General features: G+C 38.8%; 2 protein-coding genes and 1 long non-coding RNA gene across 4 annotated transcripts in view; 1 reads left to right on the top strand and 2 right to left on the bottom strand.

Moving 5' to 3' along the window:
• Nucleotides 1-4393: 4393 nt before the first annotated feature.
• On the bottom strand, nt 4394-11925 carry LOC138042657 (E3 ubiquitin-protein ligase MYLIP-like). Its single transcript, XM_068888604.1, has 4 exons — nt 11724-11925; nt 11383-11573; nt 10735-11190; nt 4394-6214 (listed from the first exon to the last, which is right to left on the bottom strand). The coding sequence occupies exons 1-4, from the start codon at nt 11808-11810 to the stop codon at nt 5512-5514; spliced, it is 1437 nt and encodes a 478-aa protein (XP_068744705.1). The 5' UTR covers nt 11811-11925; the 3' UTR covers nt 4394-5511.
• A 566-nt stretch (nt 11926-12491) lies between these two features.
• LOC138042675 (uncharacterized) lies at nt 12492-16711 on the bottom strand. Of its 2 annotated transcripts, XR_011131065.1 has the most exons (4): nt 16583-16711; nt 13697-13924; nt 13248-13331; nt 12507-12615 (listed from the first exon to the last, which is right to left on the bottom strand). It is a non-coding gene; the product is annotated as an uncharacterized lncRNA (long non-coding RNA). The 2 variants fall into 2 exon arrangements; XR_011131064.1 differs by lacking the exon at nt 13248-13331 and having other exon boundaries at nt 12492-12615; nt 13883-13924.
• Nucleotides 15553-21913, top strand: part of LOC138042673 (protein LTO1 homolog) — an 8056-nt gene continuing 1695 nt past the window's right edge. Inside the window, exons 1-4 of the mRNA XM_068888624.1 lie at nt 15553-16651; nt 16717-16822; nt 20105-20175; nt 21618-21732. Of these exons, the coding sequence (XP_068744725.1) occupies nt 16593-16651; nt 16717-16822; nt 20105-20175; nt 21618-21732 (351 nt within the window). The 5' untranslated portion in view covers nt 15553-16592. The remainder of the gene's footprint in view (nt 16652-16716; nt 16823-20104; nt 20176-21617; nt 21733-21913) is intronic.

Below are 21913 nucleotides of genomic sequence, written 5' to 3' on the forward strand. Positions count from 1 at the left end.
TCCTTTTTCCGGACTTTTGACACACAAACTGAGGTGAATGGTTCTCATGAAAGCTGGAAAATAAAAAGCATTAACGAATCTCGAGATGATAGGCGACCACAATATGTAATCCTTTCTCTTGTCCTTCTCCTTTGAGGCAATTTCCACCCCTAAAACAAATTAAACACCATTTTTTTAAATAGCTTCTTGTTCATTTTAACTTCACTTTGTTGGTACGATCATTCCAATCAAATGCCCATTGAAAAGAACTGAAAAGCGAGAAAAGAAAATGAAACTGAAAATATGATGACAGGTCCTTTTTGAGTTACCAATTTATTAACAGTTTTCAGTTTTGCTTTCAAACAGTCTTTAGAGAGAAAAAAAAACTTTTTTTTTGATTGCATGATGTTGATTGAAAAAGACTAGACGAACGGTTACCCCATCAACACATCCACCCATAATACGACGAGATTCCTATGACACGTATTTCATAAGGTTTGTATATGTAATCGGATGATCACGAGTGTAATTTGGAATAAATGAGCAAGAGTAACATTTTCAAAGAGTAACAAATTTTAACAAGAGCACATTTATTACAAATTGCAAGAGATATTGAATCACGCGATTACTTATTAATGCGTCAGAGTGTTACGGACAAATTCTGACAATCCACATGGCATTGAACAATGAAACACCGACATTAAAATTACTAAAAAGGGACGAATGATAGACTTATCAATGAATTACCGACAGCGGAGCAACAACTGATCTAAATGACGAAATAGCTCCTTTTGAAATTCAAACGGCCAGTGATGGCACCCGCCAAACAGAGCCTCCTAAATAATATACGTGTAAACTGTCACCTTTATTGCACTAATTTCAACCATCTGCACTAATGTCACTTTTCTGCACTCTGTTTGGGATCAATCAATGTGCCCTCAACCAATCAGCGTGCTGAAATTGTTCCGCAAAATTATATCAACTGAATAATGCGAAGTGCACGCAACAATCCCGAAAGGAAATCTGGGATATGATCAATTTATTTTAACGTCTTGGCCAGTGTTAAGCTGACTCTCTCGTCAACATACCTATGTTGTCTCTCGTCTCATGGCTTTTTCTTTTTATTTCTCTGAAATGCTTAGGTCAAGAAAACCGTAAATTAAACATATCCCATGATACTTCATGCCCATGCGACCTGCATGAGTGGGAAAGAGTTAACGTGTGCAATCCATAAAAATCGATTTCTGAAAATCAATGAATAAATTAATCAAATTTAATTTTTATCGATTTTATTGGTCAACCGATAAAAATCGATACTCTAGTTGTCGTCCTTTTCGATTTTATCGATTTTATCGTCTCGCAGATCGGCCAGTGGACTAGAGGATCACGTATCTTTCAATTTCTTCGGGAGGCACGTTTGGAGAGAAATCCAATAAATCCTTTTGAATCCACGCATGATGTAATTTTTGCAGCTTATCCCTTGACTGACCAATTAAGCAGTCCCAGACAGGATTTTAATAATCAAAATGCGGTAATATCATGAAAGCGTTATAAATTTGGGGCGCAGTATTAGCTGAGATAAAGTGCCGTATTTGTTTCGAAGCTCCTATAGCTGAGGAAGCTTTCCTGCATATTTCGTCTATATGATTTGACCAAAAAAGCCGATCATCAATGGTAAGCCCCACGGGTTTAGCGTGATCTAGGTTGTTTACCATTTACCACAAAAATCCAGAAACTTCGGTTGGAATGTAAATGGTAAGCCTATTTTTGTCTTCCCAAACGGAAAATTTCCGGAGAAAACGGGATTTCATTTCCAAACGGAAAACGTGTTTACCATTTGCATCCCCCTATGATTTTGCCTCCCTCCAGACTCCCTCGGTTAAATCCTGATCATCTCGACGGTCATCAATTCGTATTATTAACCTCGTCACATTAGTGTCTAATCTCTGCCTAGATCCAATTATCATTAACTCGGTCTTAGCCACATTTAAACTCAACCCGCTAAGTAGCTCTCAGCCAACAGTTAAGGTTACTGAGTTCAGGAGTTATTGCTAGTCTATGGTCTGTTAAAGTTTTTGCAGTTAGGGTTATATTGGTATCGTCAGCGAACATTCTCGGGGAAGCCTCCCAGGGGCAGTTAGGAAGATCGTTAACATACCTTAATTATAAAAACAAAACAAGGAACCTACTATGCTGCCTTGCGGAACCCCACAAGTAATAGTGCGAGGAGTTGACAATCTGCCATTTACATTACATCTTTGGGTCCGATTGCTTGGGTACGATTGAAACCAAGTGATAGTTGCCTGGTCGACGCCACTCAGGAAGCCATTGTCGATAGCTACAATTTAAGGAACGGAACCCTGACTGGCAACTTTATGGCAGTTTATTATCATTTAGGTAATGATAGAGGTGGTCATAGACAAGTTTTTCAAGACTACTGGGATAACGGAGATGGGGTGATAATTATTTATGTCTGATTTTAAGCCTTTTTAAAATATTGGTGTCACCCTTGCCAATTTCCAGAATCAGTTGGATAGATTCGCGTGAGGATTGATTTTGTAAATATGTCGGTTAGTGAGGGTGCAACAATACTAGCTGGCATGTTTAAGAAATGGCGGAGTTTCTTCTGACTTGGAGACAATGAATGTTTCTATCCACTGAGCTGAATGAAAGTGTACAATATTTAACAATTAGACTCGTAGCCCGCAAGGGCTACGGGTCAATAGCCCATTCGGCTTCGCCTAGCGGCCCTTGAGGGCGAAGGGTCTAATTGTATCACCCAACTTGTCGGACAGAAAAGGCAATAATAAAGTTAGCAAATGCAAGTTATAGAAATATTTATTTGGGAATAAAACGAAAGCCAATTAAAATTCAGGATTTGCATTAGTCCACTAGTTGGGTGACTAAAGTACGATATTAAGTTAGCGTTATTTTGCGGAATCGTACTTAAACTTCGACGAGCAGATTGGCAAGCTCGAGTGGTAGTCCTATGGAAGCGAAATGAAGGTTGGGGGAAAGGTGAAAGCTGGAGCGGGGCTGAAAATATGGAATATATCTATCACTCTAATCACTCAATATGACACAATAATCTGTCCTGTCCGATGAACTTTTGTGTAAATGGGCTGCTGCCTGTTCCACACAACAGATCTATCTGCTCTTTGGTCTGGGTTTCAATTTTAGTGGGTCTTTGAAAGATGGTAGGAATGTTCACTTGAAAAATCATTTGTGAACATCCGACTCATGTGAGATAGGGAAGGATTGTTGTGGATTTCAGTTACCTATTGAACAGCCAGCCGCACGAATCTTTGTGTTATTAACTTTTTCCAGCCAAGTTCATCCAGTATAACTCCTCTACCTTGAAGGGATAATAATTCTTGCTGTAGCTTTTTGGATAGTTTGCAAGTTAATCTTTCACAAAAATGTTGCGGATAATTTATCCTATTTAAGGCCGTTTACACGACAGAAAAATTCGGTACGGACCCGTCCTTAAAGTGGTACGGACTGCATAATTTTAGCCGTTTACACGGATAATGTTTAAGCGCAGGTCGGACCGAAAGAGGTCTAAGGACCAAATTTCGAAAGTTTCGTTTACACTGTACTTTTAGGGGATCGGACCAATTTCTGGTACAACTGGTGCAGCTGTATGCTGCTACCAGGCATGCGTAATTCCTCTAAAACAAAATGGCGACGAACAGTTTCCTCCGAGAATATATCAATAAGAGACTCAACTTCTTCGTCCTTCCAAGCGGAGCAAGACACGTCCGAAAAGAACACGAGTCCGTACCGATGCCAAAAGACATGATCCGCAAAGTTTACACGGGCAAAAATGTGAGGTCCGTACTCTTTTCTTGTCGGGTCCGTACCCAATTTTTCTGTCGTGTAAACGGCCTTTTACACGACAGAAAAATTTGGGCCCGGACTCGTCAAAAAAGCGGTATGGACCCATACCTTTTGTAAAGAAACACTGGAGTTTCTCCAGGGCCATAAAGGCCGTTTACACGACAGAGAAATTTGGATCCGGACCCGTCAAAAAAGCGGCCATGGACTCATAACTTTTGTAAAGAAACACTGGAGTTTCTGCAGGGCCATAAAGGCCGTTTACACGACAGAAAAATTTGGGTCCGGACCCGTCAAAAAAGCGGTACGGACACATAACTTTTGTAAAGAAACACCGGAGTTTCTGCAGGGCCATAGGCGGACCCAAATTTTTCTGTCGTGTAAACGGCCTTTATGGCCCTGCAGAAACTCCAGTGTTTCTTTACAAAAGTTATGAGTCCATGGCCGCTTTTTTGACGGGTCCGGATCCAAATTTCTCTGTCGTGTAAACGGCCTTTTAGAGACCATGACTGTCTGTTTTTTGGAATACAATCACAGTGGCAAAACCCTAGAAAAGTAATTTGATACACAAACGTAAACTGAACGGATTTATTTCCTCAATTTTTCGGAGCTACCTTCATTTACCAGTCAAGGCTTTTAAGACTGGCAGAGAAAATTAAATAACGATACTTTATAGTTTTATAATCATCCCCCACATCTTTCATGCCTGAAATTTAAAAAAAAAATCATTCATACTGGTGGCAAAAAAAGATGGTTTGCAACGCCGCGATATGAGGCAATTTTGCAAAAATTTAACATCCACTGAGTAAAGATTTGAGCAGAAATTCCACCGAGTGGGACTTGAACACTACGCATACACTAAAGCGGACAAGCATATCTTCTCTTTGACTGCTTTTCTTAAGCGACCATCTTTTATCCTTCTGATGGGACAAAAGTCATTCCTTGACCGTGTGTTTGCGTCGCTGGTCAAATCCAACCTTAATAACAAAAGTTTACATCTCAACCCTTAATTTAGTCTGCAAGGCCAACTGCTCGGTTCGTTGTCATTTTATCAGGTTTATCTTCGACGAGTGAATATTGTGCAACTAAACCTAAAAGAACCCAAAATTGACGCGCGGAAAATTCCACACAAGCAATTGCAAGTGGGCAACCTTCTAAACTACTGTTTAAAACACCAGTAACCTTATGAACTCACTTACTGAAAACATCAGAAGGCCGACCTTCAAGAACGTTTCTTGGTATTTATAGTACTGAGTACTTACTTATAAGTGGTCCATTCGTCCTTTGGAAATCTATGTATAAAACTACAACTCAATACACGAAGTTGAACAATTTCTAGAAAATCTAAACTCTACAATCTTCCTCTGTTCTAAAATATTTATAATTCGAAGTATTCTCTCTCTGTATCCAAATAATTGTCTTATCCCGTCAATCAAGAGACTTCATGAATGATCTTGTCTCATCCCAACGAAACTCGTGCGTTGAATCGTCTATCAAAAATGTGCAACTGAACTTCCTTACTCGAACTGGACCGTTTTCAACGAGTCAGTTGACTCGTAATCTCAGTGTCCAAAACCATATTAGATTTGCCATCATTTTTACTTGTTCAGAAAAATATAAAGCCAAGTGGATCGTGGATCAACTGAGGTCGGTATGTATCCGACCAGAGCAAGGCTCACGAGTCTGTTATATCCTTCATTCACATGGAAAGAAGACCCGCTGTGCGTACGTTATCTGGCTGCGACATAGAGGGCATTCTTTGCACATAGTCGAGCAATCCGCGCAGCACACCACATGTCCGCATGGGCAGAAAGCTGTGGCAACTTCATTATCCATGCAAATCTGACAGACGCGGGCGTCTTGGAGGTGCCGGACCATGAGCTTTAGCTTTTCTGGAGACATATTTTCCATACTTTCCCTCTCAGCAAAGGCTCTGGACCCCTCGCCCCTCTTTGGAAAAAAGCATTTACGAAGCGAGAGCGGGGACTGTACTGGGCGGTACTCCGTCGATGCGCCCACAGTACGAAAAGTATCGGATGTAGAGCTGACCACGTCAATTACGCGACATGAGTTTAGTTCACCCCACGCGTGACTGTACGCTTGACGCCGCGTGCGCTGTACATCAAACAGGAAAATCCTGCCGAAATCGTTTCGCGGCATGAACACGGACAGCAAACGCCCAGCGAAGGTCCTGGTGCACTGGTCAATAACCGATCGCTTGACAGTATTGCACTGATAAAAGGTGTGGTATTCAGTGAAAGTTCGAAACAAAGCAACTGCATCGCTCTCGGACTTCATTTTGTACGTGTCTCGCTGAGCTTGAGGACCTGTTCCACCATGGACAACGGTAAATGAGCGGTTATTGTAAGACACTGTAGAAACATCTTCAAAGGCTACCCTGAAGGAGATAACAACAAACCGGGTTTGGATGATGTGTGAAAAAGCAAGCGTATCTAAACATTTCAGTCACAATTGACCGACTGTCCAGTATTCTTTACGATTGGTCGCGTTGTCTATTGACGTAAGTTTTCACTTCCCGGAAGTCAGTAAAAGCATGTCGCGTAAAGACAAAGGGTGATCAAATGTCGGATCACGACGACCACTCTTAAGGACTAGTTTATACGTCGAATTTAACTGAGACGAATTCAATTCCTATTAACTTCTTAGAGCTCCGATTTTAGACGACGAATTCAATACAGAATTAAAAAATGGTGAACCTGTGAGCCGTGACGGCCATTAATTAAACAGAGGGAATGGGATTCTTTTTTCCATGCTTAATATAGGCTCGATTTCCGCCGCTCGCTCATTTTCCGAAACAGCGGCTGGTAATCGAGCCTATGATTAATTGGGAAAGATTGAAAAGGCAACAACTTCTTCATAGAATGATATTGTTAGCTGTGATCACGAAACGATTATTGCTGCGAGTCTTGGTTATTCTCTGTTTCCTGCTGCATTCTTGTACAACTACTGAGAATACGCACATTGAAATGATATGTCATCAAGTTACGCCATCGTTAAGGGGTAGTTACATGAGACCGGGACAAACTCAGACCGGTATGAGTTCGTATCGGACTCCACACGTTTACATGAGACTGGTGTCCTAGTGAATTTGGACCCCCCTAGATTTTGACCCCCCGGTACACCCCATATTACAGCTTATTTAACTGTTTATCGATTTTGGATCGCGAAAACTTGAGGAAAAGACTTAAAGTAGTTAATTTGTTGTTTAAAAGCATTAGCGGCGGAATTTCGTATACATTTAGATGCGAATTTTAGCTCCTTTCTGACGGAAGCTTTAATAACGCACATGGAATTCACAGAATTGTCGTGTTATCTTTTTAATAAGGAAAAAAAAGGCAAAGTCAGACTTAACCTTCAGTTAAAGTTGTTGAAAGCACGCGCGTTACTTTTTCTTCCATTTGATAGTTTGAATGGCCGGTGCTTCCACAAAGGAGGTGCCAATTTTTTGAAGTAACACCTCTTGGTTGGAAGACGCGTTCTTACAAGTTTACTTCATTTCAAGGCTTCAGAAAATTTTTCCTTTTTTATAACCAAACTTGTCAAGTCATGACTTCTCGTGTTATTTTTCAACAAGGAGAAAAAGCGAAGTTAGACTTAAGTTTCAGTAAAAGTTGTTTAAAGCACGCGCTGCGGCATTTCGTAAAGTAGATGCAAATTTTAACTCTTGTCTTTGAAAGCACTGGTTTTTCAACGTTCTTTTGCTTTGAATTGATATTTAAAATGGTCAGCGCTTTAAGAGAACCGTTCTCGATATTTATTCTAACAGACTTATGTGTGTTGTAGGTTCTTTTTTACACTGAGTAATAAAGATCATTTGAAAAGAAACACCTACCTAATATTTCATTTTGCCTTTTTTGCAACTCAAAACACAATATGCACTGAACGGGCTTCCCACAATACTTTTGCCCTTTATGTGATAAGCACGTAATCGCAATGTGCCCTCGTGCATTTAAGGATTAATTTCACTTGGGTTTTCAAAGTTTTCCAAATTGCCCTTGTCGCTTCGCGACTCGGGCAATTTGGTCCCGGTTTCATATAAAAATTTCATACCGATACAAGTTCACACTAGTCTGAGTTCGTAACGGTCTCATGTAAATAACCCCTTAAGGCCTTAGGCCCTGTTTACAAGCAGGTCGGGTAATCTGAGTGCTAGGGTTACCCTAGCGCAAGGGTAACTCTAGCTGCCTTGTAAACGCTCTGCTTGGGACAACTCGCCCACCCGGGACAACTTTTTAGCGGTTTCCATTGTGTTTGCGATTCTGGCGGTTACCAAGCACGCAAAGTTGTCCCGGGAGTTAGGGTAACCCTACCTGTGAAATTTTGCTTGTAAACCCGGGCCATCTTTGACCCTCCTGCTAGGGTAACCCTAGAAGTAGGGTTACCCTACCTGCTTGTAAACAGGGCCTTAGTTTCCCGGTGTCATGTAAAAATTTCATACCGATACAAGTTCACACTAGTCTGAGTTCGTACCGGTCTTATGTAAATACCCTCTTAAGGCCTTAGTTTCCCGCCATTTAAATTACATATTAACGTATTCAAATTTATGCATTCAATTCGATGCGTCTGAAATCCGTCTGGTGCAGACGGATCCAACGTCTGGACGAATTTAATTTATGACAGACGGTTTTATACGTCGCTATTCCGACGAATTTAATTCCTTGAATTAAATTCGTCTCGATTTTTTTCGTTTGAAACTCGACATATAAACTAGGTTTAAAAGGGCCATCGAGCCATTTAAAAAAAAATCGGGTCGTCAGCAGCGCTTTGCATGTAATATGTTACATACTTCGTTCTTCACGCTTGTGCACTTTATTCGGAAGCTTACGCAAGGAAGACGACGACGGCTACGAGAACGTTGCCTTATATTATTTGTCGTTATTGTAATAATTTCGCGCTTACTCCAAGCCGTTCGACAAGGCAAGTGTGCGTTGTCATTCTTGGATTAAAACTGTTACCACCGGCGTGGGTGTCTCAGAAGACAATCATCACTAATGAAGTATGAGGCATTTCTCTCAAAAATTAACCAAAAGTGTTCTTTTCGTTTCGCCCAAAATTGACACGTAAATTGTCACTTTGCAATATAAATGTATAAGTGTCAATACAGGTTACCAGAATGGGCGCTTCACTTCTACAAGGTCTGCTTCGAAAAATCAGGTCGCATGACGTACATCCCGAATATCAATCTTATCCCTGGGGCTAAATGCCAATCTCAAATATAAATAGTGCGCGCATATGGTTAAAAATTTAGGACAGTGGCTTTTCTAGTGTTCAAAATTCCAGGGAAACGCTTTCTCTGCAATGTAAAGCAATAATGGAATCTACAGAAGGCCTGAATGACGTTATCATCTAAGGCTGCATGCGAAAAGAATGTGTTGAACACCTGCTCATATTACTAGCAAAGGGTTCCACTACCAAAACGTTCTCTCTCTCTGTTCGATCATTTTAACGAGAATTGTTATTTTTTAAGAATAAACAGCTACAGGGCAATTTCAAGCCATATTATGTACCTTATGTAGACTTATCGGTCTATTACGTAACACAATATTGGTTTTTTTCTGCAATTGACTACCTACTTTGCGGGAACAAATGCACAACGCTTCTTGGAGTTCGATACAACATGGATGATTAAAAAGCACCACGATAACCCTTAAATCCCCTCCACTCAAAAAGGGAACTTTCTGAAAAAGAAATCAAAGAAATGCTATGCAATTTTCGTGCGAAATCGACTTCCCGCTGTGAACCAATTTACGCATTCAAACACTTTCATGGTAGCTTGCTCCATAATTACAACATATGAAGGCACTTGAAAGCCATTGGTGGAAGAATTTTTTTCATTTTTTTCACGAAACAGCTTAATTTTTTTTGGTCATCATCAGAAACTTGCGAAAAGTCATTTTAAAACAACAAAAAAACTAAAATGAATTACATGTAACTTATAATCAAGCCTTTTAAGAAATGAGACCGCTGATGTGTGCGAAATTTGTTACCCAGGAGAAATACCAAAGAACCTTACTATTTCTCACAGCACGGCAGAAAATCAATTCATTCAATTTATAAAACTAAATTCCTTTAAAAAAGTAGTGTTTTTTTTCTTCTGCAATTCGAGCGGTAGCCGCATAAAGCAGATGTGCGACTCTTTTATAATGCAAATGTGCGAGCCTTTTAATACCTACACGTATATCTCGCCTCTCTGTTTTCCAAAACAGTTCCAAAGACAGCATCTGGTTTGTCTCTTTCTTTACAGCAGGCGGCCCCGATTCCACTGAAAGAAATTTTTTTCTGCTATTCGCGTTACCCCACAGTAGTATTGTATTTTCAAATAAATTTATTCTTCAGGCAACAAGAACTTGAGCATAAGGAAAAAATTGAAATGGCATCCTACTGAAATCAGATTTCACAAAGTAAAATATCAGAATCGTGTTTGCCAAAAAATGGTAGCTTGCGGTTTGAACTAAAAGCTGCTATTACAATTACTCAAAGTAAATGAGTTATTACTTTATTTCCAAAGCAGACAGATTGAAAACGAAACTATTTCGCCTTAGACAGTCGAAAAGGTTAAGGGTTATCTCTTTTAAATTTTATGATATCAGAAAAAAGCTTATAAAGTCGAACAAAAAGCTTGAATGTTGCGCCCCTTAAATTTAAAATGCAAATGAAAATAAGTTGTCAAAAGTTCACAGCAAAACTGAGGACACTGAAACAAAACAGAATCTATATGCTGGCTATATAAACCGCATCTCAATCTGAGAACGCTGAAAATACTCTAACCTTAACCAAACGAATCTTTCTTCCTATTTTCAACCTGGCTTTCCTCTCACCACATAATTTCACACAATAAAGGCACCAAGCAAAGCGATTAATTATGAAAGGTGTGATGTGACACAATTACAGCCTTACCGTTTCTCAAGAGTTCTCCTGGCGACATCTTTTCCCTGCTTGATGTCATACTCGCGGTTAATACTAAACACTCGTATTCCATCACTGCCAACATAAATGTCGACCTTTTTCAGGGTTTTATCGTCATTCAAACGTCCGTGAAAGACCTCAATCCCATAGCCCTGGATGCCGCAAGTGACGTGCAAAAACTCTATTTTAGACTCGCTAGCAGAAGAGTTCACTAGCTTGGCATGCTCAATCGCTGCGTCCTTCTGAAGGTCTGAAGTTTTGGCATACTCATTACAAACGGACATGGGAATATAGGAGAAATACTCGGGAACTCTTTCTTGAGAATAATCGCCATTTTCTATTTGTGAAATCAGAGCACATAGCCGAGCGATTGTCTTCATTTGAAGGGATGACAAATCCAACTTTTCCTCGCTGACAAAATTCTTTAGAGTTAGATAGTATTGATGACTGCAAGTCAGAAATAAAGATTTATTAAGAAATGCAAATGAATGGTACGTGGTTGACAAACAGCTTACATTTAAGATTCAGCCTAGACTTGAATTATCAGAAATACTGCCTTGAAAGACAACGTACGCGTACAGCAGGTACATATTGTGACAATGCAAAAACATGCCCCAAAATTTCACCTGTCTCACTTACCGTGTAATTTCTTGCTGAAGTTCTTGTGGCTTAACGAAAAATTTCACCAGAAAATACAAGCGATAAGGCGGCTTTCCTGACAGCTGCGACGACAGAGAATTTCTCAAATTTAACCAAAATTGAGCACCTTTTGCGCCACCAAATTTCAAACCAAAATAATCCCTCTCGACTAGCTTTAACTTTTCGCAGACCTGAAATGATTGAAAGATAACACAAAAAGGACTTAGCCACGACTCAAAATTAATTTCCGAAGCGATGGACATCGATGAAAAATAAAACCAAAATGCGGAAACTTTAAGAATATTCATCGCAAAAGAGAATAGCGAGTCGTAATTCCCCACCTTGTCTAAACACTCCTGGCCGACAGCATTTTTTGGAAGAAAAATTTCGTGAATTATGCCGTTCGGCTCGGAAATAAAGCACCACATTCTTCCTTCCTACGTGCAATCTGTTATAGAATCACGATGATGAGCGTTTTAGCCGCTCTGGCTCGGATATCTTTGAAGCTTTCATATTCTCCTATTCACCGGATATTCACGCACAAAGAAACAGCTGAAAGCAACAACGGTGTAATTATGTTGCTTTGTAGCCAATCACAAGCGATCTTAGACTATGAGCTATCTGTGCATTTGAATAAATTAGTACATTTTATATGACAGTTGCTGATATGTCGTTCTCAACGCTTTCTTCGAGTTCTTTTCTTTTTGAAAGGGAAGTAAGTTCTTGATTGTATAATTATCAAATAAGTACCATGTCATTCAGCCAGCCACTTCCACTTATAACTGTAAAGATTCGCGGTTGCTGTTTTACCATGTAGTTGACTCTTTCTCTTTTTGTTTATATTTATATTATCGAATGAAATGCCCCTTCCACACCTATCATCTCTTTATGTCAGGGACGGCGGAACATATTTTGCATTGGGAGCGGGGGGGGGGGGGGTGGGGGCTAATAAACAAGCGCCGGAGACGCTAACTTGAAGGGTGTACTGGGGAAATTCTCCTCCAGAAAATTTTGAAATCTTGAAGCAGCTCGGAAATGCTACTTTCAGCAATCTCGGCGAGATATCAAAAAAATAAACGTGGATCAACCGTAAAAACGGTTTTAAAACATTTATTTTTTGAGTGGTCGAAGCAAAACCTAGTTACGTTTAAATGTTTTCTAGTTGAAATTCTGCTTCCATTCCAAAGTGCTACTTTTCTCTGATGTCTCGAAGTCGCATTTGTTCATGATCACCTGTTGATTTTAAGAGAAAGGCATAAATTAGGGACTCGTTTTGACGAAAATTATCAGTAAAGTCATTTGCGCTGGCACTCGTGCATGCCACATCACATTTTTTAATAACTAAAAAAAATTGTTTATGTGTACCCCAAAATAACTTTATTTGAGCAAACAAGAAACTCCGAAAACCCGTCATACGCCGGTGATCAAATTGCAAAATACGAGTTTAGTTTCCAGACAAATGTTTCTTTTTAAATTGACATGTTTAATCATGGCTTTGATATGTAATAGACGTTAGTTGTTTCCTGAAGGCTTCGTAGGTTTTTCTAAAAGTCAACTTTTGAGCAGATTCCTTGCGAGTGTGGTGTCTTTGAAAATGACAATCGCAGGGCCGTAGCCAGTATGAGGCAAACCGAGGCACTTGCCTCTGTTATTTTTTGGTGATTTTTTTTTTAATATTAATAAAGCGTGATTCCAGTGATGCCTTCAAAAAGTACTCATCATAAACACCTAAATACCTACGAAGGGAATTTAACCATCGACATTGTCTCAGTCATAACTTTTTTCTGGCTACGGCCCTGAATCGGTGACCAAGACTTGCTTGTTGGCGGCACAAAACACGAGTGTGCCCTGCTGGCACAGCTCACCAGATTTTTCGAGGGAGATAAAAGAGGACTTCACTTGTAATTAGGTAAGACCCTGAGCTATACATTTTGCCTTGCGCCTTGCTTCTGCAAATGCAAAAAGAAAATAACTGAAGTCGAGTGAAACACCTGGAGAAAACTAGTTCCAGTCAAATACTGAGAATACGAATGGTTGTTTACCATTTACAAAAATCCGGAAATTTCGGTTGGAATGTAAATGGTAAGCCTATTTTGGTCTTCCCAAACGGAAAATTTTTGGAGAAAATTAAACGGTATTTCTTGAAAGGTAGTCCAAAATTCCCAAACGGAATTTCCAAACGGAAAAAGTGTTTACCATTTGCATACCCCCATGATTTTGCCTCCCTCCAGACTCTCTCGGTAACCTTGAACGGATTTTGTAAATGGTACACGCCGATCCCAACTAAATTTTCCATTCGGGAGTTTTTGCTTACCATTTGAACAAACTTAGCACCAACCGGTTTCTGCTTGTAAATGGTAAACAACCATGGTCTATTCCTTGCATTGCAGCGTGCCCTTGATCGAAAACGTTGAGATGGCAGACACAGTCTTTAAATGATCAGTTTAATTGTTAATTTATTTTCTCCGTTTGCGACAGCTACCGGATGGTTTAAACTCACCCACAAAAGTTTATCATTGAGCTTCTCTGCCTACGGTCTTCACTGAAAGTAAAAGGCAAAAGAGATTCTGTTATTTAAAACATTTTCATAAAACGTACTAACGTCCCAAAGCATTTTGTATCGACACAACCTAAACAATAGACCTTTTTTGGTTAGTCTTCTTCAAATTTATGCGTTTTATTGCGAGAGAGAAAGTTAAGCTGTCTATCCATTAATTATAGTAAGTGAGACCCATTGCCGGCGGCTCCCACTGTTATCACCTACAAATTGCTGCTTTCTTACTTGCTGTCTTTTCGCGGTTTCTCTTTATTAGTGAGTTAACGTTATATATTTGTGTTTGTTTTGTACTTTGTTTGGATTGTGTTACTTAAATAATCTTAATCAAAATTATTACTGATTGAAAAAACATCATTAGATAGTACAATGATTTTTTAAAATCAGTAATAATTTCTTGTAAGATTATTATTATTAAATGGCGGAGAAAAGGCTTTCAGTTTAAGCCCCGCCTTAGTCAAACAAGTACAGACAAACAAGCAAAGATGTAAATGCAAACACGATCAACACTAAGACACCACAAACAGAAACTTACTGAAATTACGAAGATACAGATAGAAGCTACGGGATTACGGAAGTTACGGGGTTACACAAGTTCAAGTACGAAGTTAAAGAAATGACGGGATTACACAAGTTTCGGTGTTAAAAAGTTACCGTATTACAAAAGTTACAGGGTCACAGAGGTTACGGGGTTAAAGAAGATACAAGATGACAGAAATTACGGGGTTACAAAATTTACAAGATAACTGAAATTATGGGGTTACAGAAGTTAATGGCGGAATTAAAGAAGTTACGGGGTTACACAAGTTTCAGTATGGAGGTACCCCAAGCTCATTGTGAGCATGGCCAACAAAACTGATAAGATTTGTCTGTGAACCCCCACAAAAGGCTTAAGAAGATAATCATATGAAAAAATTATCAATTAAAAAGCCAAACCTTATTGCCATTGTGGGTAGCTTCCTTCCTGTGTGGTTATTTTCCTGATCCGACGCGATTTGAGCCATTTTTCAATTTCTCGGTTGTCACTAAAACAGTGGATAGCGTTGAACTCGCGCGCTGATTGGCTAATCAAACTCCGGATAGCCTTTTGCTATTCACCTCCGAGCAATTCGCGCAGAATTTGCGCCCGAAAATATTGTAGTCTTTTCAGGAATAAATGAGCTAAAATCATCTTTTTGTGCCATATTATCTCACTGTTTTAGTATATACTAAAACAACTATTTACCTTAGTGTCACGACAGTGGCTAATGCACAGGGACACACACAAACAGTGTGTCTCTTTGTATGTTCGAAATATAAAGAAATGTATGGGAAATATTGAAGAAACCTAATATCGTAAACTTACATCGATAAATGACTATGTTAAAGCTCAAAATAAACGTAAACCTTCCTCAGTTGTTGTGGATTGTCATTTCTGCGGCTGAAAATGGCGAATATAAGCGACCAAATAGCTCAAATTCGCCATTTTCAGCCGCAGAAATGACAATCCACAACTGAGGTAGGTTTACGTTTATTTTGAGCTTTAACATAGTCATTTATCGATGTAAGTTTACGATATTAGGACTCTTCAATATTTCCCATACATTTCTTTATATTTCGAACATACAAAGAGACACACTGTGTGGCCCCCATGTGCTAATTACAGTCAACTCCCGCCTTGCGGACACCTCGCTATTACGGACACCCCGCTATTACGGACAGCAGCAAAATCCCCGGCGAAAGTTACAGACGTTTGACTGAAATAAACTCCCGGTATTACGGACTCTCGCTACTACGGACTTACGGACACTTTATTCGGTCCCAACGTCACAATTTTATTGTTTTCTCTCTCGTTATAGCTGACACCAAGCAGCATCTTGGAATATTTGCAGACATATCAAGTCTATTTCTTTTGCTTTTTGAGACTGCCTTTGTCTTTTTTGGTCGATTTCCGCTTCTTCTGTCCATCAATCAAAATTCCTTCATCTTTTTCTCTTTGCAGGCCCTCTTTGCAGTCTCGCTGCCATGAATAAGTTCGTCCAGTCTGTCCAAATATTTCCTTCCGCCGTAAATCTTATAAATAACTGGAGTTTGCAGTCCCAAGCCAGATCCTCGATTGATCCGTTTTCCACAGATTTCTGCTGTTGCCTTGTGGTTAGCCCTTTTTAAAAAAGATGACACAATTCTCGATAAACGTAATGAAATATGGCCAACAATGCGTCCCGTATCTTCTACAATAGCAACAACATGTGGATCTTTTGCATTTTCCGGTTCCCGCTGTAAAGTGAGCGTGGTACCAATAACAGGCTTGAAAATGTCCTTGTAAGCATGGTGGCCTCGCATCCACGAGTGAGTGACAAAGCGGGGGAAGTTGCTATTCAAAGGAGAAGTACACAGAGCCGATTGGAACGATATTTTAAGGCAATGTGATAGCTGATGCAATCAATAGCTGATGTTCGGGTTTTTCGTTGAAAATAATTTTTTTTAGAAATGTAGATTACTGTACTTCAGTACAGTAGGAAACCAAAATAAAAATTTTCTCGCACCCCGCTATTACGGACTCTTGCAATTACGGACACCAAATCGCGGTCCCGAGGGTGTCCGCTATAACGGGAGTTGACTGTATTAAATCGGGACAATATACGTAGTCTTACACGAGTTACTTACTCAATTTAAAATGGCTTTCAGAGACGAGATAGACGATGCTTTTGACTCGGTGGTCTTTCTTGAGGAAAGGTGCAGTCCTCATTCATCTTAAGCTGTTTGAAAGCAATGCAGTCACTTATTCCTTCTTTTTTCAGGTTTTTTGACAAAGGTTTTAGGGAAGGCTACGAGAAAGGGAAAATGCAAGGCCTTCTGGAAGGTTATCACTTGGGTTTGTCGAAAGGCCGTGATATTGGCAGTGAGGTTCGTAGAAATTGTACATATGTATAATCCCATTCTGCCAGACATTCAAAACATCATTAGGAAGCACTTAGTTTTTCATTTATTAAGATCTGCACCTCAAATCACAGAAAATTTTACGGCTAAATCTGTTTTCTCTGCCTACCGCTGTCAGAACTAAAAATCTCAATAAATTTAATTTATATTTAAATTCTAGCACCATCTAAATTTCAACCAAGTTCTGCTACAAGTCAGACGGTCGAAGAGGGCGCTTGTTTTAAATGTAATAAAAGATTTTTTTCATGTTCATTCAAAAATGTGCTTTACCTCGCAACGTGCTGTAAATGTAATTTACAATCTGTGGGTTCTACATCAACTTAGTTTTAAATTAGATTCCGCAACCAAAAATCAATCCTTTGAAAAAATCATTTCAAAACATTCAGAAAACGTTAAAGTAAGGTAAGTAAGTAAGTATCATTATTTACCCTCAGATTTTTAGAGTAGCTAGTAGCTAATATTTCCGAGCATTGAACAGAACAACTTTTAAGAATCCCAGCTGGCCGAAGGCAAACCAAGTGCAGCCAGGAAATTGAACCAGGGACTACCTGGAACAAATTCAGCAAGTGGTCAGAACGTGTCTTGAACCCAGGATCTCTGGATCTCAAGGCAAGTGCCCCTAACCACTGGGCTGAACTGTATCCATGTTTACAGCTGTTGATAATAATTCATTTGAATGTATAAAGCATATCCACAGAACATTCAAAAGTGTCAATGTCTGTCACAATTAGTTCAGCCGTGTCCTTCTACGACATATGAGATTGCTTAAAATAAAATAAATCTGCAGAGAAAGATGTTCACAAATTTTTTTAGAACCAAGAAATCGAAAACCCATTTGGGTTATATGTGTAGAAATTTGTTTCATTTTACACGGCAAAAGAGGGTGAACATGTTAAGTCCTTAGGGAAATGAATTTGACGTCACAAGATCGAAAGTGTTACATTATGCTTTTTCTGTCAGTGTGACGGCGATGTGTGTTTGTATCATACGTTGTTTGAAATTTCCTCAAAAATGAAAAGATAAAATATGTGTGATACAAGTGTCCGATTCTCTTTTAAGTCTGGAAAATTAAACAGTGCCAACAAACACCAACAATTGCTATGAACTATTTTTTGTCATTGCAAATAGCCTTTAAAAATAAATTTTCTAAAATTTCAAAAGGTGAATAGTCAATGAAGTGCTTCCTAAATGACAGGACTTTTCCTTGCGCTAAGTCAGGTTGAAATAAAAATAGTGGGAAATTTACACTGTGATACCGAATAAAACCTGAGATACCGCATGCAAATATTAATGTCCTCGAGTCTCATGTAATACAGTAGGCTTCTTTAGCAACACTACGGGAACGTCAGTGGTGATGGCCGAAAAAATACCGATGAGAATTCCGAATAGAGTAGAATCCACTCTTTTTTTGTCTATTCTGAATTCTCATTGGTATTTTTGGTGTGCACGACGTTGCCCCTGATGTTCCCATTCTGTTGCTAAATGAACTTAAAATGAAAAAATGTCTGGATTGTTTGCTAAATGACGGGACTGTAGCTCTCGCAAAAGGAAGTTAAAATGAAAACATAGTGTGAAACTTAAACACTGAATAAATTCCAAGATATGAAGTATTACAATGGATCTTTGGTTTCCAAAGCTGTTTTATTAAACAAGATAAGTCTATTGATTGCCACCTAAGTTCAAATTTTTGCAAAGACGGTTAAAACACCATGCCTTCCTTGCTTGCTAGTTCTCATTAATTTTATTTGATTGACAGAACTGTTTCGTGGGTGTGTTTCCCTGGATCTAAATAACAATGATAATTAGTTGGTTTAAACACTGTTGTTTCAATCAAATAAATGTTGTATACACCTTATTCCAAAATGGCCACCATTTTAGTGTTCTTGTGTTTGTTTGCAAATTAGCCCTTGTTGTCTTGTTCAATATTAAATATTCTTTTGAATTTTAAGTTTAAGAATGAGGCAACAATGGCTAATTTCAAGTGGAGCTATGATCCTCGCAGTTATGAATGCAATTTTAGCAATTGCGTAGAGAAGACTGAAAAATTCAGGACTTCAGTGGGGTTTGGAGTCACCCGTGACCTCGTGATGCTGGTGTGACGCTCTAACCAAATGAGCTACGAAGCCGCTGATCAGCTCCCAACATCAGTGGCTTCATAGCTCAGTTGGTTAGAACATCGCACCGGTATCATGAGGTCACAGGTTCAAAGCCCGTTGAAGTCCTGAATTTTTCAGGCTTCTCTACGCAATTGCTAAAATTGTATTCACAACCATGAGGATCACAGCTTCACTTGATTTCATATCCGCGGTTCAATATATGATTCATTTCATATATCATTTTATTCCAGGGCAAATTTGTAAGAAAACAAACAAATACGTGTAGTGTAATCTTAACCCATTGACTCTTAGGATTGAGACTTAATAGATTTTTCTCTGTGTAACGCCAGATGATTTTACTCGTCAAAGGGGGCGGTCCAGGGCAGTTCAGGTGTCAATGGGTTAACTCAATGGAATCACCCAACTATCTTTATTGACAAGTAACCCTCCCTGACTGTGAATATTGATCTGGTATTATTTTGTTATTACCAGTTATCCAGTGTTTTCCCATCGGAAAAAAAAAATGCTGGGAGACCTACAACACTTTTGATTAAATGATTTTACTGCAGCAATGCTATTAACATAACCGGCATGGTTGTTCCGACAGTGTTGTTATAATACCTAACTAGTGATCACTTAAATCAGTCTATGTAACCATAGTTTTGTATCCTATTTTCTTGTGATTTTAAAACGACATATATCACTCAAACAAACTTGTTGTGGGGATTTGACTGTATAATATTGTAAATTTATATTCTTCATGCTACTGTCTGGTGAACACCGTCAGCCCTTAGACAGAGCAAAATCATCTGGCATTAGACATAGTAACATCATCTGGCGTTAGACAGGGAAAATCATCTGGTGTTAGACATGGTAAAATTGTCTGGTGTTAAACATAGTAAAACTGTCTGGCATTAGACGGAGTAAAATTGTCTGGCATTAGACATAGTAAAATCATCTGGCGTTAGGCAGAGGAAATCATCTGGTTTTGGACATAGTAAAATCGTCTGGCGTTAGACAAAGTAAAACCGTCTGGCATAAGACAGAGTAAAGTATTTAAAACAATCCTACATGTGCTATGCATAAAAACATAGTATTTGTATTTGTTTGACAGTTTTTGGTACTTGTTTTAAAAGCGATGTTTTATTTCTAGGTAGGTTTCTATCTTGGGTTTGTTTCAATGTGGTATGAAACTTTGCTTACTAGTCCCGATGCAAAGGCCAGGTCAGTACAAAAATTACTTGCCTCCATGAGTTAAAATATAAGTATTGTATTTTTACCCTGCGAGCAGAGACTGCTCAGCCCTTTGCTACATGTATATGTGTTAAACTGGTTTATTTGTCTCTCGTTTGTTGTAGTGTTTGATATGAGCTTTACTGGGACTGCAAATCTAAGCCTTTCTTTTCTCCATTAATTTATTTGTTGGAATCACATAAAACTGAAATAATAATCATTAGTATATACTTAGTGGATAGCATTGAATGTGCGCCCTGATTGGCTACTCTAACTCCGGATAGCCTTTGCTATTCACCTCAGAGCAATTTGTGCGGAATTTGCGCCCAAAAATGTTGTAATCTTTGCAGGAATAGATGAGTTAAAATCATCTTTTTGTGCTATATTATCTCACTGTTTTATTTCATACTAAAACAACTATTCACTTCAGTGTCAGTGTCTAGTGGTGGATATTTTACCTCACTGTGCAGTAAAATATCCACCACTAGCCACCTCCATTTCGGTGAATAGCTGTTAATTACAAACAAACATTATTTACAAAACAGACAGATAAATGTAGCAAATCACACGTGATAATTTATAGTGAAAGACATCATAAATAACCTTGTGCATAAGTAACAAGTGAAGCTGTGATACGAATCACAATGTCAATTCAGTGAAAAACAATCATACATGTATAATCAATAAGAAAAAACTATGAACGTTTACAAGAAGTGCAAAACAAATAACTATAAATCATACCTCTTCACTGGTCTATCCTCTAAATTTAACAAAACTGTCCTTCATTCAAAATCCATTCAACGCCCCCAAGAGAAAACGAAATCTGACCTAACCTTACAACACATGAAGGGTAATGAAGACAAAGAAATTGGATCAATAAGGAGAAGTCACAAGTTACTTATTAATAATCTAAAAACTGCAACATTTGTTATTGCTTTGGATTCGTGGCACACAAGCAACACAAGGCCCAACAACTGGCACAAGATTAGAGACAAAATTAAAGAGAAAATAGTACATAGGAAAAGAAAATTACATTATTTTACAAAAAAAAAAATTAAAACAAAAAAATCCTGGTGAGTAAAATATCTGGTGGTATACAGAGTAAAATCTTAAAATCTTTTAAGTGATATTCCTAGGAGGGAGGGCGTTGAATTCATGAAGGGGACATTTTTTTCAGTGTACCTAGATGTTGTTAATTCCTGAAGTGGCTTCCATTGAGTAATGCCATCACTGTTAGGAGGGAACAAGGTAAAAGGAACTTGTACAATAAATGTTGCATGATGGAGTAATAAATATTTATTAGTTTTTTTTTAAAAATGCGTGAGGTGTAGACATAGAGGTTATTCTCAATATCCAAAGGTAAGATGCCACTAGGATGTGACAAGTACTCCATGACATTATCCTCAAACTCGTTTTTCTATTTTGTTTGGCAGGTGTGTTAAGTCACTGGAAACACTAAAAGCAATGATTCTAGCTCTTCCCTTGAATGAACCTATGAATGAAGAGTTGTTTGCTAATCTTGAAAAAGTGCGAGCCAAGTTTAAGTTGGTATGTAATATTGTTGCCCGTAACCATGATCAGATAGGTACCTGCATCTCAACTAACTTTTAGAGGTAATATGCATGTACTAGGAAAATTGATGAGAAAAGCTGGGCTGAAAGAAAGCCATAAATCTCTTAAAATTGACACCTCAAATGCCCTACATGTAGGATACCCCCAGTTGACAAGT

The sequence above is a fragment of the Montipora capricornis genome, chromosome 3 (assembly GCF_036669925.1).
Source record: "Montipora capricornis isolate CH-2021 chromosome 3, ASM3666992v2, whole genome shotgun sequence".
Taxonomy (NCBI): domain Eukaryota; kingdom Metazoa; phylum Cnidaria; class Anthozoa; order Scleractinia; family Acroporidae; genus Montipora; species Montipora capricornis.

Coding starts and splice junctions, on each gene's coding strand:
- LOC138042657 (XM_068888604.1), bottom strand. CDS start 11,810: ATGTGGTGCTTTATTTCCGAGCCGAACGGCATAATTCACGAAATTTTT. Junction 11,574..11,723: donor GCCAGGAGTGTTTAGACAAG/GTGGGGAATTAC, acceptor CAATCATTTCAG/GTCTGCGAAAAGTTAAAGCT. Junction 11,191..11,382: donor CTTCAGCAAGAAATTACACG/GTAAGTGAGACA, acceptor TCTGACTTGCAG/TCATCAATACTATCTAACTC.